This window comes from Peromyscus californicus, unplaced genomic scaffold (assembly GCF_007827085.1).
Source record: "Peromyscus californicus insignis strain IS unplaced genomic scaffold, ASM782708v3 Scaffold_17__1_contigs__length_78620276, whole genome shotgun sequence".
In the NCBI taxonomy this organism is placed as follows: Eukaryota; Metazoa; Chordata; class Mammalia; order Rodentia; family Cricetidae; genus Peromyscus; species Peromyscus californicus.
In genome coordinates this window covers 53,724,440-53,739,355 of record NW_026294469.1, presented here as the reverse complement: position 1 = coordinate 53,739,355, position 14,916 = coordinate 53,724,440, and the positions used below count along the sequence as shown (strand labels likewise).

The following is a 14,916-nucleotide window of genomic DNA, read 5'->3' as shown; positions in this document are numbered from 1 at the left end:
CATACACACATGGACAGTCAGAAAGGAGCGCTTACTGTATACATACACATGGACAGTCAGAAAGGAGCGCTTACTGTATACACACATGAACAGAAAATCAGAAACAAGCATCAGCTGTACACACACTTGAACAGTGCCATCACACAGGAGCACGCACCTTATGCATACAGGGGACAGATAAAATCAGAAACAGTGTCCACAAAATAAAATATTGATACCTGAGAATCACAGTTAGCTAGCCATTAGTAGTACAAATGTATTAAAAGAAAAGTTTGGCGGATCCATCAATTATTTACTGGAGCAGCTCAAACTCCATAAAGGCAATGAGCCAAACGCCCTGGCCAACAGCCCTCTCCACTGTCACGGAAATGTTCTCAGCCATTCCACACCCAAGTCTGAAGTTTCTCATGGTTTTTTTGCTCACTAATGATTTCTGTAGTGCTCTCTTATGTAAGGGGACTACTTTTGAGACCACCAAGTCCACAAGAGATCTGCATGACAGGCTTCAGTATATTCAGGCGGGGCTTTCAGTCCTAACTTCTCATGTCCTGGAGTTCCTGTATGTTTCCTCTCAAGAAGGACAGCTAATTTGCTCCATTTACTGCAGAGGACACTCTAGGGTTAAGGCTTTAGCTGAGTGATAACATCACTAGGAAATCATTAAAAACTGATTTGGGGACAAATGGAGCAATGGCAGGCTGCTGATGGATTAGATCATTTCTTTAACTTTTCAATTAAATTTTCCATCTGTCACCGACTCTAGCTCTCACTAGAGGAAAGGTGTCCTGAAAAATGCATGGAATGGCTTGTGCTTCAGACTTAACAGTTACAGAGAGTAAGTATACACAGATGCTCCGTCTTCAGTGCTCGAGACGGTACCAGAGGAGCACTGTTAGAGGAAAGCTGGGAAGCCACACACTGTCGGCTGGGGCTCTGAGTGAGTGTGCAAGGTCCTGGGTTCACTCTCTAGTGAGAAAAAAAACACCAAACAGCTACAGAGAACCAGTGAAGCTCTTACTCATCATCTACAGGAAGGCTAAGACTCTGGACTGCAGAACGGCAAACAGGTCTGCCTTACTTCTACTACCACAAGACTCTGGAGGAACTCACCGTCTAAGAGTTTCCCATGAAACACTGCCAAGCCAGCCACTCTTCCAATGAAAGTGAAATAGGACAAATGGTCTTCATTACAGAGGCCTGAGTTGGGATTGATCTGAAGCGTGTAGTTGTCCCTTTGGGGAGGAAAAGAGAAAAGTCCAATCACACTTAAAAAAAAGAAATCCAAGAGGCTGAATTTTCCTTTGCCATTCGTCACCCCATTTTACAGCGCACTGCAACACCGTCACCCCATTTTACAGTACACTTGCAACACCGTCACCCCATTTTACAGCGCACTGCAACACCGTCACCCCATTTTACAGTGCACTGCAACACCATCACCCCATCTTACAGTGCACTGCACATCCACCACCCCATCTTACAGTGCACTGCAACACCGTCACCCCATCTTACAGTGCACTGCACATCCACCACCCCATTTTACAGTGCACTGCAACACCGTCACCCCATCTTACAGTGCACTGCACATCCACCACCCCATCTTACAGTGCACTGCACACCCATCACCCCATTTTACAGTGCACCGCAACACCGTCACCCCATTTTACAGTACACTTGCAACACCGTCACCCCATTTTACAGTGCACTGCAACACCGTCACCCCATTTTACAGTGCACTGCACATCCATCACCCCATTTTACAGTGCACTGCACATCCATCACCCCATCTTACAGTGCACTGCACATCCACCACCCCATCTTACAGTGCACTTGCAAACCTTTGGGACTTCGTGGCGACTGATATGAGCTGGGGGATATAACCCACCAGTCACAGACCCCTTTCTGTAACTGACAGTTACGGGTTCCTGGAGCAGGTAACATATGGAAACCGCTGACAGCTGCCTACTTATCTATAGAAATGCCAACTTCAGGAGCCCAGGGTGATAGCTCAGTCATGAAGTACTTGCCTTGCAGACATGCAGGCTTCAGTTTGATCCCCAGAATACACATTTATAAAAGATGAGTGCTGACTCATGCTTGTAAGCCCAGGGTTTAGGAGACTGAAACAGATGGATCCCTGGGGGGCTCTCTGGCTGCCTAGCTACTTGGCAAGTTCCAGGCCAGTGAGAGACGGTCTTAAAAAGCAAAGCGAGGATACCTGAGGCTGTCCTTTGGCCCTCATAAACACATGTATACATGTGCACTAATACAGATACACACACACACACACACACACACACACGTCAATTTCAAACAAGTCAAGCAGACATCCTGAGAAGATAAGAACGCTCACAGTGTAAAAGGGTGTGCAGAGATCCTCAAGGACACAAGCTCTGTAGATGGTTTCTGTGATCAAAAAAGGTGGATTCCTCTGAGAGTCTTTGGATTTGGGGGTACTCCCTACAGGTCCAACTCTCAAGAGCACTGGGAGAAGAACATGGCTGTCTCAACAATGCAAACCCCAGGACACACCCCACAGTCCCCTTTGGACTCTCAATCATGAGGACCAGGAGTTTCCAACTGGGCCGTGCAGACTGATTTTTCCAGGCATGACCTTGGAGACGTAGAGAGAGGGAAGGACCTCAGCTCCTACCCTGCTTTCTACCTCAATGGTGTTACCAGTTTTCTACAGTGGATTCTCTCACAAGACTCACTACCAGCCACTACCAACCAAGGCCATTTCTGGCTAGATCAACTGAAGGTTGTCCTGAGACAGCCTTCCAAACGTGATGTAGGTACCAGAAGGAAGATGCAGGAGAAGCCACACCCACTGCAGCCCGTATTGGAACAATGCTAAACATCTCTTTTGCCAGGATCAACTGTTCTACTGGGAGCTCAGGATCAGCCTCGAGCTCTTGAGCGTTCTCAGCCTGGAGAAAATAGGAGCCAAAGGTTTGCTGAGAAAACAACTCAGTCTGCCTCAGTTCCCTTGCCAGGCAACGATGAAATCCTACTGTCAGGCACAGCCTGGTTCTTCTATTACGGGACCAGGGTAATGTCCTCTGTATCCCAAGCATGGGTCTTCAACGTCCTCATAACTTGCCTTTGAAGTAGTGAGACTTCGGAAACAACCCTTGTTCATGCAGCTGACGCCTCACACTGGCAAGCCCTCCCTTCAGTTAGAACAGCATTACAAGCAAGAGATGCCCCGCTCCCTCCGTAATTACCTAACACATTTTCGGATTCAATTCTGTGAGCCCAAGGGACAGGACAAGAGCCACTCTCGGGTGTTCATGGTGTTGGCACCTCACCGCGTTGGATCCGAACTTGTTTTTAGACTTGTAAGGGTGGTGGGGTTGGGAGGGGCTGGAATCTCAAATGGGGGAGTTACTTGTCTTTTAACTGTGGTTTACATTCACTAAGAAGAAGGCTGTAACCGCGGCAGGGGAGGGGCATACACTGCAAACGTCATCCATGTACTTACGTGGCAGAGTACTCAAAGAGGCCATAGTAGGGGTTGAACATTTCTTTGGACAGTAAGAAGAACCACTCCCTGGCCACACCCCCATAGTCCAGGCCTTTCTCTGATTCAAACTCAATCCACAGTCTAGCCTTTAGGACATCGGGTCTTTTCACAGACATGATCCTCCGATAGGACTCTTCAAATATGTTGTTTCTGTGAAGTTTCATTTCAAACCTGTTTGGAATATCAGCCTAGATGAAAAAATGAAAAGAGAAGCTCATGATCATACAGTATAAACACACACACACACACACACACACACACACACACGCGCGCGCGCGCGCGCGCGCGCACGCACGCACGCACGCACCCTTCCTCCCTCCCTGGGAAAATAACAAAAAGGCAGAAATGATGACAGTTTCAGATAAAAGTGCAGTGACGACCACTGGCTCCACTGAGAGTCTCTTCTTTATGGGTTTGTCCTCACACAGATGGAGAACCTCACTGTGTCAAGATGGGACAAGGTGGAGAACCTCATTGTGTCAAGATGGGACACACAGAAGCACCCGTTCACAGCTGCTCAGGCCGAGCCAGCCACATATCTTCAGGAGAACATCTGCTGAGCCCAGAAACTCATCCTTACCACTATGTGGACATGGTCACTTCACCCACAGGCATCGCCATCAAAAGGAAGATTTAATCCCACGTAATTAAACCTTTAAGTAACAACCTCCAGGCAAGCTGGAACTAATCTGTAGTAGGGGCTGCAGCTGGGAAATGAAGGCCATGATGCCTCAAGTTCACTGTGCTGTCATTAGGAAGTAGGACCCCAACCTACTAAGTTTGGGAGAGGCACCCCTAAACCCAAAGTTGACTGAATGATACCCAGCCCTTAAGTGAGGTGTGCAAACAGCCTTCTGGAAGGATGAAGTCCAGGCTAGCCTCGTCCTAGATGGGTAACAGCATGGAGCCCTTTGTCACCGGAGGAGGACACACGGATGACTCACAAAGAAACACTACTGTACGCCCCAACGTGAGCGTCAAGGGCAAAGAGTCTCCAGTTATGAATGAAGAGCCTGAGTCACAACCGTGGGACAGAGGATAAATTCTCTGACTGAGAGCAGAAGCTGTCAGTACACCTCGTTACCACAGGACAAAGCTCAGAACGAGGCATCAACTAGAGGGAGCAGAGACGGGGAGGCAGCCTCGGGTAAAGGAGGAGTTGTGCTGGGGTTCGCACCCAGAGGCATCAAGTTTCTGAGCAAACGGAGGGCAAAACTAAGGTCCATACCAGAGAGGTAAGGGGCACAGAAGACAGGAAGTTGGCCGCGAGAAGACGTGCCAATAGAAAACACAGTACCAACTTAGGGCTGAGTGTAAAAATCCACAGGGTCTCTTGTAAAACTGTTTGGGAGAATTGTAAAAAAAGAAAAAGAAAAAAATAAACACACTTGGACTCATCACTACCGAGTATTAGTATATGTTGTAAACTTCATGGTAAAATACCCATGTCAGAGAGTTAAAATTGCACCCCTGAATATAAAGAGATATAACTCTGGAGCTGGCGGTGGTGGCGCACGCCTTTAATACCAGCACTTGGGCGGCAGAGGCAGGCAGATCTCTGTGAGTTCAAGGCCAGCCTGGTCTACAGAGTGAGTTCCAGGACAGGAACCAAAACTACACAGAGAAACCCTGTCTCAAAAAGGAAAAAAAAAAAAAGAGAGAGAGAGAGAGAGAGAGAGAGAGAGAGAGAGAGAGAGAGAGAGAGAGAGAGAGAGAGAGAGAGAGAGATGTAACTCTGGTTTTCCCAGATTTGACTTTGGTCTCAACTTATTTTCTCTTCCATAAGAACCATATGTCTCTTTAATGTCTCGCATATGCAACTGCCCTTCAGGTGATGTGATATGTGATACTGAATTCATCTTCCCTTACCATTTTTGTTAAAAAGAAAATTCAGATGGAAGATCTGGGTGGACCAAAGGGCAGTGAAAAAGGTAAGTGTACATAGACAAGTCACAAACAGGCTAATTTCAATGAGGTAACTTTGGTGACAGGAACACAGTAAGACGCAGAGCTTTTCGGAGAGTTGATTACTCACAGGTTTCTTTAATTTCTTCCTAAAGTAGTCATATTTCTGCTTAAATTCTCTGGAGTAAGGAACAGCCTGCAAGAGAGATTCACACACACAGATAATGTAAACATATGCCTGAAATTCTATGTACAGCGAGCCAATGCTGGCAGAGTTTCATAAATTGCAAACCTTAAATACTCATTTTCTACAGAAAATCTGCATAATGTCTACACAGTGAAGGAGGAGAGTCCTAGAAATGATGAGGGCTAATCAGCACAACCAGATTGATGGCCAAGAAATCTCAGGACCACACTGCACAGACCAGTATGTGTTCTCTATGAATTTTGCCAGAGTATGAGTCAGGGTAACACACAGAGATACACAGATACGGAGCATCTTTTATAATCATATCATTTGTCTCTCCTGGAGTTAAGCATCATTGGCTATGACACTTGAACATACAACCCCAAATGATACACACAGTGGTCATTTAAAAAGTCTTTGTGGGAAGCCATGCATGGTACTCATTATTAGTAATTCATTACTCATGGGGCAGAGGCAGGATGATGGTGAGTTCAAGACCATCCTGGACTATATATATCAAGATGCTGTCTCAAAACATCAAGCGATGGGGGCATAACTCAGTGGCAAAGAGTGTGCTTAAGAAGTGCCAGGCCCTGGGCTCCATCCCTAGTACTACAAAACCAACCCAAAAAACTTACAGAGAAATACCATAAACGGAAAGGACAGCAGAGTGATACCTGGGTCAAGGGGTGGGAATGTGGAGTAATTTTGGAAAGGATTTAAATTGAGGAGTCACAAGGTTTGTCTTTTCCTTGGTGTTCTGGTTGGTTTTGACTGTCCACTTGAGTAACTGCCTAAATCAGATCGGTCTAGGTCAGCCTAGGGATTGTCTTGACGGTCAGTTTTTGTAAGAGGCTCTAGTCCACTGTAGGCAACACCATTTCCAGGGAAGGTGATTCTAGGGTGTATAGGAAAACCAGCTAAGCACGAGGGGCCTGTGTGAGCCGGCAAACAGCATCCCTCACTGTTGGAAGTAATGCTGTATGGAGCAGCAAACAGGCCCGCCTCCAAGTTCTCCGCCTGGAGCATCAAGCAGGCCTGCCTCCAAGTTCTCGTTCCACAGACTGTGACCTGAACTGTAAGCTTCCCCAGGGGGTTTTGGGTCATTTATCACAGTAACTGAAATGAAAGTAAGGCCTGGGGCAAGAATTCCCTTAAACTTGGCCGTCTTCTCTGTGAAGCAAATATGACTCCATGGGGGTGGGGTGGGGTGGGGGGCTCAAGGTCTCAGTCAGATACAACTATCCAAAGCTTTGATAGCCTAGCTAGGGGGCACCTGAGAGGCTGAGGCAATGATCATGAATTTGAGACCAGCCTGGGCCACAGCAAGACCCTGTTTCAAAAGCAAACAACACATCGAAAGATCTAGGATGCCTTGTGGTAAAGTAGTATTTGAATGTGGCTGTTCTAATCACTTTTATATGCTACATTATGAAGTATTTCAGTCAGACCACTGCCTGGAGGGTGACTGCAAAGGTCTGTGTTTATTTTTATGAAGCAAAGTGGACTAACTTTATGAACAATGACGTATCAGCAACTGCGTCAGTCAGAGCCACTCACTGCGTTCCAGCGAACTTATTAACTCGGGCGGTGAGATCTATGCTGGTATCGTTGGGGGCTGATAACATATACCAACCCTCAGCAAAGAATCCCTGGACTCAAGCACCTTTTATTATTCTTGGTCTTGACCATGAGGAGACAGAATGAAGAATAAAACCTTTGTCCTTTGCCTTCTGTTTTAAGGCATGGACAGCCCCCCCCCCCCCGGCAAAAAAAAGACCCCTATTCTTTATAGAAAATTTCATGTTATTCATTTTGAATACAAGAGCAATGAAGACATCTATTCTTATACTGTGTATGCTCAAGAACGTTCTATAGGTAATTCACACGGCCTATGGTCTGTCTGTCTGTCTGCAGGCCTGTCTTCCTATGGGTTTCCACGGAGCCTGAGAGCTGACCACATTTCCCCATGCATTTCAGACAGAGTGGTATCTAATGAAATCGTGTATGAGTTCTGACACTTGCTAGTACCTAGACCGCCATCAGCACAGAACAAAGACATAGGGTTCTGATACAAACTAAGATGACATCATGGCCTTCATTCCATTAGCGTTACGTTCCATCAGAAACGTCATTTTCTTCACATCCCTTACGTGCTGATCTCTCTGGTGGCTTGCTTGTTCACCCATCAGTGAATATTCTTGAGGTTCTCTCTGCCTAGCCGTTTAAGTGCTTAATTAAAAAAAAAAAAAAAAAAAAAAAAAAAAAAAAAAAAAAAAAAAAAAAGAATGACTGAACAGAAAACAAAGTCCTTTCCTAGTTCCTTCCTGGAGATGCTGGTGGAGGGCCACAGTAGTAAGGAAGTAGTTCATTAGAAAGTCAAGGCAGGGAATCAGCCTAGCTATCCATCAACAGGCGAACGATAAAGCAAGCACGGGCTACACACACAATTCAGTTGTATCGGGCCATAAAGAAGGATGAGATTATGTCATGTGGATGGAGTCAGAAGTCATGGAAAATGACCTAAGTCAGACTCAGAAGGACAGATATCACATTTTCCCTTACAGACAGAATCTAGATTTTTTAAAAAATCCATGAAAATAGAAGGGGGATTATCTGGGAAAAGATCGGCAGTAAGGGGTTGGGGGTGGGTGCGATTGAAGCACATCATATATATTCATATATATATATAATGTATGAAATCTATGTATGTATGAAAATGTCACTATGAGGACTACTACTCTGTACTCTGAATACATGCTAATAAAAAGGGGTGAAACAGGAAGTGAACGGATGAGGTGGGTGTTAAGAAGAGGAAAACTGATGGAGTTTTGGGGGGGGGTTATTTTGTGGGAGCCTAGGGGAGGCCGCTCTGAGGAACCTACCAGCAGAAGGATGGAGGAAACAGATGTGGAACAGAGAGCATCAAGGCCCGAGGAGGAAAAGCATTTAGCTGCACTGTCAGTCAAGATTAACTGTGACTGAAATCAGGGGGACCCTACCCCAATTTTCTCATGCCAACTTAGACTCATTCCCTTGCCTCTAAGTAACTTCCCTCAGCTCTGTAAAACAATCTGACTTGGAGCATGGCCTTCCCTACCATATGGGGACCCCATTTAAATTCTTTCCATATGTGTGTACGTTTCAGGAAGCTTCCACAGTAGTAGGTTTCCATATGGTTTTTCAAAGATTCGTTAGTGTTAGTGGTGCCTCCCCATATTCCCCCCTTTACCCCACTATTCCATCCCCCTCCCTATTTAATTTAATCCCATTTTGGTTTTCCCTTCATCTCTTCATAACAATAAATTCTACCCCCCTTTCCTGGTGAGATCTGCTCTTCTTCCCCATCCCCTTACTAGGCATCTAACCTCTATAATGATTTAGATTGAACACACACACACCGAAAGCTTAAAAGCGAACACCCATACACAGGACTCCATGCAGTCTTTGCCTTCGGGGGTCTGTGTTTCCTCACTTGGGGGTGTATGTTTCTAGCTTCATTCATTCACTTACAAATTTTATTTTTCTTAACAGCTAGGCAATACTCCATTGTGTAAATGTACCACATTTTTCATTATCCATTTATCAGCTGATGGACAGGTAGGCCTTTCCCAATTTCTGGCTATTAGGGATAGAGCAGCAATGAACATGGGCGAGCAAGTGTCGCTGTAGTAAGATGTAGAGCCCTTTGGGTATATGCCGAAGAGTGGTACAGGTGGATCTTGAGGTGGGTTGATTCTCAGCTTCCTCAGGGACACCCACACTGATTTCATAGCAACTGTACAAGTTGGCAGTCCTAACAGCAATGAATGAATGTCCCCCCTTTTCTCACCAGCGTGAGTTGTCATTTGCTTAACTCATCTTGGCCATCCTTACTAGGGTTAGATGAAATCTCAAAGTAGTTTTAATTTCCCTGATAGCTAAGGATGCCAAACATTTCTTTAAGTGTTTCTCAGCCATTTGTGTTTCATCTGCTGAACACTCTCTGTTTAGTTCTGTACTCCAAATTTTAATTGAGATACTTGTTTTCAGACCAAGTAAAACCTAGTATTCCTAGTGCTAGGAATAGGTTGTATCTTGTTTAGACATTGTCCAAAGGGGTCTCATGGACAGAAACCCCTGCCCCACCCCTCAACAGCCAACAACAACAACAAAACATCATAGACTATTGGGACTTTTCACATGTGCATGGGAGAAAATTATTTCCTAGAACGAGGATAATGTATTATCCACCTCCAAGCCCCAGCAACCATTAACTGCCAATAATTCCTCAGGGAAAGGAGGGGCCTCATGAACACCTCCCCTGTTGATGAAAAAATACTGATGGGCCAAAACTTGTACAGGAGTGCTCTTGAATTATTTTGATAAGAACCCCAAATTGGCAATCTCCTGTTGGTCCCAGTGAATATCCTGTATCTGTCTCCCCAACTCATCTCCTAGTACTTGTAGCTCACTGGCAAACCGCACCATGTACTCCCTGCTGATGAGTGTGTCCCTGCAATCATGGCTTAGGGTTTCCCCTCTGCCCATGAATACAGCATGCTGCGAAATTTCAGGGGATCATACCCCTACGTATGACATTTTCTAGCCAGCACGTATGAGCAGTACTAGGACAAAGTCAATGAGTCCGCAGAGCTGAGGAAGCATGATCCACAGCTTTGCAACTCTTCTCAACAGGTTTTTCAAGGCGGAATAGACTCAAGTTGGTTAGCATGCATTTATTATGACAACATCCTATAAATAAATACAGGACTTGTTTTGCAGCCTATAAAAAGGAGTGCCTCTCCTCCCTCTCTCTTTTTTCCCGAGACAGGATTTCTCTGTATAGCCCTGGCTGTCCTGGAACTCGCTTTGCAGACCAGGCTGACTTTGCCTCCCAAGTGCTGTGATTTAAGGCTGAGGGCCTCTTAAGGAGCTCGTACCCACATTTGGGTACAAGGTGTCTGTTTCCTTTCTTCTGAGTGCCTCTCCTTCTCCTAACTCTCATGCTTAAGCCTATATCAAAATACTCTCAACTAAATTCTGCTTTACAGTTAAAAAACAGGATAAAAACCCCGATTATACATTTAGACCATCCCTTTACAAAGGACTGGGAAGAAAATGTTTCAAGCCCATGCAACTGTACCCCATCTGGAAAACTCACTGAAGAGACAGGATGAATCTTAAACCACTCAACGTCACCAGTCTCTTGACATCACAGTAATGAGTAATACATGAAGGGTGTGTTATATACAGCCACAAGCTCGTATGAAGGGGAGGGACATGAGAAAATACTGACCGGACCAGTGATGGCTGGGTTCTGTAGTCTTGGATCTTCCCACTGAGTAATTTTGCTATCTGAAAACATTAAAAACATCAGGGCATTAATTCTAATTCCTTCTGCCTACAGGATTTTTAAGAAAGAATTTCCTTCTCCAAAGTCCATCCAGCCCCTTTGCCTTGACCCCAGGGAGGAGGATTTAGTATTTGGGGGTTAGAAGGTAACACTGCTGTACATGGCAAACATATGTATGATTAGTCAAAAATAATAAAAAAAAATGCACAACGAAAGTAAAACCATTTCTTTGCATTTTTTTTGGCAAAGAGCAGTTTGATAAATCTGCAATTATAAACCCCTTTACTCGCAAGGATTTATAACTTGATCTTGATTTCCAAAACACACGAAGTTTTAGTTCTCTAGGAAGTTAACACCCATACACATTTTTTTTCTCATTTCAAATACTTCTTAAAATTTGCTTATGATGTTGAAAAACGGCTTTCAAGCAGGGACTCTACATTGAACAAATGAATAATCCACCTCATGCACCTCTCACACGCATGCATAACTGAAGCAGCGGAGGTGATCACTCACACACTCACACACACACACACACACACACACACACACACACACACACAAAAAAAAAAAAAAAAAAAAAAAAAAGAATTAGACACAGCTGAGCAAGATCCCAGAGAAAGGGTGCCCTTGCAACCTGGCTGGGCAGGAGGCAGTTTCCTTTCTTCCAAGAGAGTGGGTGTGACCAAAACTGCTATTCACCAGCCACACCATCACTTGCCCAGGTGATGGCGTAGACCAGCTGTCTGGGTTCTGTGGGGTTTCACCTGTGCATGATTAAAAGGCTTCAGAGAGGCGGGGGGGGGGGGGGGGGGGGGGCACCAGGTGAAGCTCTGCGGTTCTCAGATGAAAAAAAAAACATGGCAAGGGCAGGTTGGGGTACAACAAGTACTTCTAAGTTGAAAAGAGAAAAAGGGGGATCACTGCTCTGAAAACTCACCCGGTTCATTCTTAGCCTGCAGGTGAGCTGAGGGCAACGCACGGACTCAACTTTAACAGGCACCTCAGCTAATTTATACACCCTGATAGTACTAACTTCACGAAAGCAGAGGCACTGCTAACAGAAATGCTCTAGGCTGATTATGATGAAAGCAGATGCTAACACATGTATGCAAATGTCATGATGAAGCTCATTATTCTGTGTAATGAATACATACTAGTGATAAAAGTGGTCTACATTAGGAAACAAAACCCTAAGACTATACATCTACAATGCTTTCTTTTTGGGGGGGTTTGGTAGAAAAAGGACATGAATGAAGTTCAGCTTTCAGGGACACTGATGTGTGCAGGTGGAGCTTCAGGTTGTCTAATGTCTAAAAGGAGACGACTTTGGACAGTAAAAGCTGCTACTGAGATGGAAAATCCAACCCAATCAAATACAGGTCGCAGAGGACAGCAGGTACAGCTGGATACAGCTGGATAGAACTGTGCCTTTATATAGCAGCTTGGGCAATATCAGTGTTCACTGGATATTTGTCATCAAAACAGAAAATAATCCAACCACTGCCAACACGCGAGGACTTCCAAGTCTTCTGACCAGACTGAATGCCAGACTCCCTGACACCTGTACTGGGATTCCCTGAGATTCCCGAGCAGGTGCTCACCCATACCACGGAGTGCCCCCATGTAACCCAATCCTCCAGTCAGCAGCCTGAGGGATTAATCTGGATGGCTGATTTGCCTGAATTGAGATTAGTGAAGCCAACCACTGGGTGTGTCTGTGAGGGCTTTTCCAGAGAGGATTAACTGAGGGGGTGGAGGACAGAGCTGCCTGAACGTGGACAGCACCGTCCCCCAGGCTGGGTGCTAGGACAGATCGAAAGGGGAGAAATGAGAACGCCCATCGGCCTAGGCCTAGGCATTCTGTCACTCTCTCCCTGTCTGCCATGACGAACAGCCTCCGCCATGCTTTCTACCCCCGTGATGGTTCAGAATCAGGAGCAAAGGACAGCTGGAGCTCTGAAACTGACAGCCCAAAGAAATTCTTCCTCCTTGAAACGGTCTGTGCCAGGTATCTGTCACAGTGACACACGCCTGATTAACAAAGCAGTATCACAATCCACTATCGGAGTCTGCAACCTGCCCACGCCCTTGCCTGTCCTTGGTGACCACCAAGCTGCCGTCACGTCCCTTCCTGCATCTGTTTCCTGGAGTAGTCAGTCTATGCTCCAGACTCCCAGTGCCACGGCCTAACCAGCCTCTATTCAAGATTTCCTCCACAGGTCCGCCCAAAGTTTATTCTCAAGAATACATCTGACCACTGTTACTCTACTCCGGGAAAGAGACCTTCAAAAGCTCTGACTGTTTGCAGAGTGAAACTGAGTCCTCATACCTGTCAGATACCTGGGTGCCATGCCAGCCTCTTTTACATGCTAACCAGGTAGAACAGGACTGCATTCCCTTGAGCAGGGATTCTCAACTGTGACCCTCTAATACAGCTCCTTATGTTGTGTTGACCCCCAACCATAAAATTATTTTCATTGCTACTTCATAACTGTAACTTTGCTACTGCTATGAATCGTAATGTAAATATCTGATATGTGACCCCATGGGGGCTGCGGCCCACAGCCTGAAAACCCCTGCCCTTGGGCATGGTATAGTATAACCAGGCTCTTGTAAATGTCTGTTCACATACACGGACATTTATGGCTTTGAGAGACAGAGTCCATGCGGCAGTCCCCACTCCCAGTGTGGGAGCTGCTGGTGTATCTGGTTTGTTCTAAAACTGATTTCCACTGAGCTCTTTAGGGTGAATCCTGCTCAAAATCTGTCTCAAAGAGAACATACCTCACAAAGCCATTTTCAGCCACCATAAAGCTGAGGACCCATGTAACAGGTTTGCCTTCCAACAAAATATGTCAGATACCTCCTGGTACTCTCTACTGGACATGGCCCTTGAGGACAGGATTATATGATATCCAATCCCATAATTCCTCTCCGCTACTAACCATGCCCCAACATTTAACAGGGGCTTCAGTGGGTGCGCCCCAAAACAGCTTTAATCGTCGGTTGGACAAGATTTAGGAGTTTGCTTACCTTCAGAATGAAGTCCCTCTTTCCAAACAGTTATCTAGCAAAATCCACCAGTATCTCTATAATGACTTAATGACAACGTCCTTCACACATAGTCTGAGCGCTTAGAACCACACACATTTTCCTGGGGCCACAGAATTTGGGAATTTGCAGTGAAGGACTGCCAATAGGTGTAATTGGCAAACAGTTAGCCAGTGTTTTAAAAAAGAACTTCTGAATCAAAACATGCTTTTTACCTTTGAGATATTAAACTCAAATCAAATGACAAGAAGGAGGTAAAGAATGAGAAACTCAGCCACTGTAGCTACTGCTCACAGAAATTTACTGGAATTTCTCTTTTAACCTTTGTGTTTGAGATACAGCGTGCGAATGACTCAACTTCTGGGCACATCTGGTCTGTAAGAAAAGTATTTTCCACTGAGAGTGCTAGAGATTTCATTCTAGATATTTCTCTAACACTTCACACAGAGGGAGCTCATCCACAAATATCCACCAAGTGAATCCAGGTGTCCAAACTTAAGCATTCTGTGCTTCTGGAAGTCTGCTTCTCAAGTCAACCACTGACAATGTAGGAAATACCCATCATGCCTGGAGCGAAGCCTCGTGCCTACCCTGTGGGCATGATGAGGGCAAAGGGAGATGGTGGATTTCTTCTAGCTGTTTGGAAAGAGAGACTTCACTCTGAAGCTAAGGGAATTCCTAAATCTTATCTATCAGGTGATTAAAGCCATTTTGGGGAATACCCACTGACCTGAGAAAGCCTTTGAAAACACAGGGATTTTCTGCTTGACAGATTAGATTTTGAGGGAAAGGCAGAAGAATGATTTCACTGGCATGTATCCCTTTACGGTTGTCCACAGGGCAACTGGTAAATTATGGAGAACTGCTTTTAGTGGCACTAAGAACATAACCTAGTCCCAATCGTAGAAA

General features: G+C 45.4%; 1 protein-coding gene across 5 annotated transcripts in view; it reads right to left on the bottom strand.

Annotated features, from left to right (window-relative positions):
• The window catches only part of Nedd4l (NEDD4 like E3 ubiquitin protein ligase), a 344,790-nt gene that overhangs the window by 25,114 nt on the left and 304,760 nt on the right, over positions 1-14,916 (bottom strand). For all 5 annotated transcript variants that reach the window (XM_052742322.1, XM_052742323.1, XM_052742326.1 and 2 more), the window contains 4 exons: positions 10,897-10,955; positions 5,562-5,627; positions 3,485-3,714; positions 1,111-1,232 (listed from right to left, as the gene is read on the bottom strand). In XM_052742322.1, coding sequence (XP_052598282.1) covers positions 1,111-1,232; positions 3,485-3,714; positions 5,562-5,627; positions 10,897-10,955 — 477 coding nt within the window. The remainder of the gene's footprint in view (positions 1-1,110; positions 1,233-3,484; positions 3,715-5,561; positions 5,628-10,896; positions 10,956-14,916) is intronic.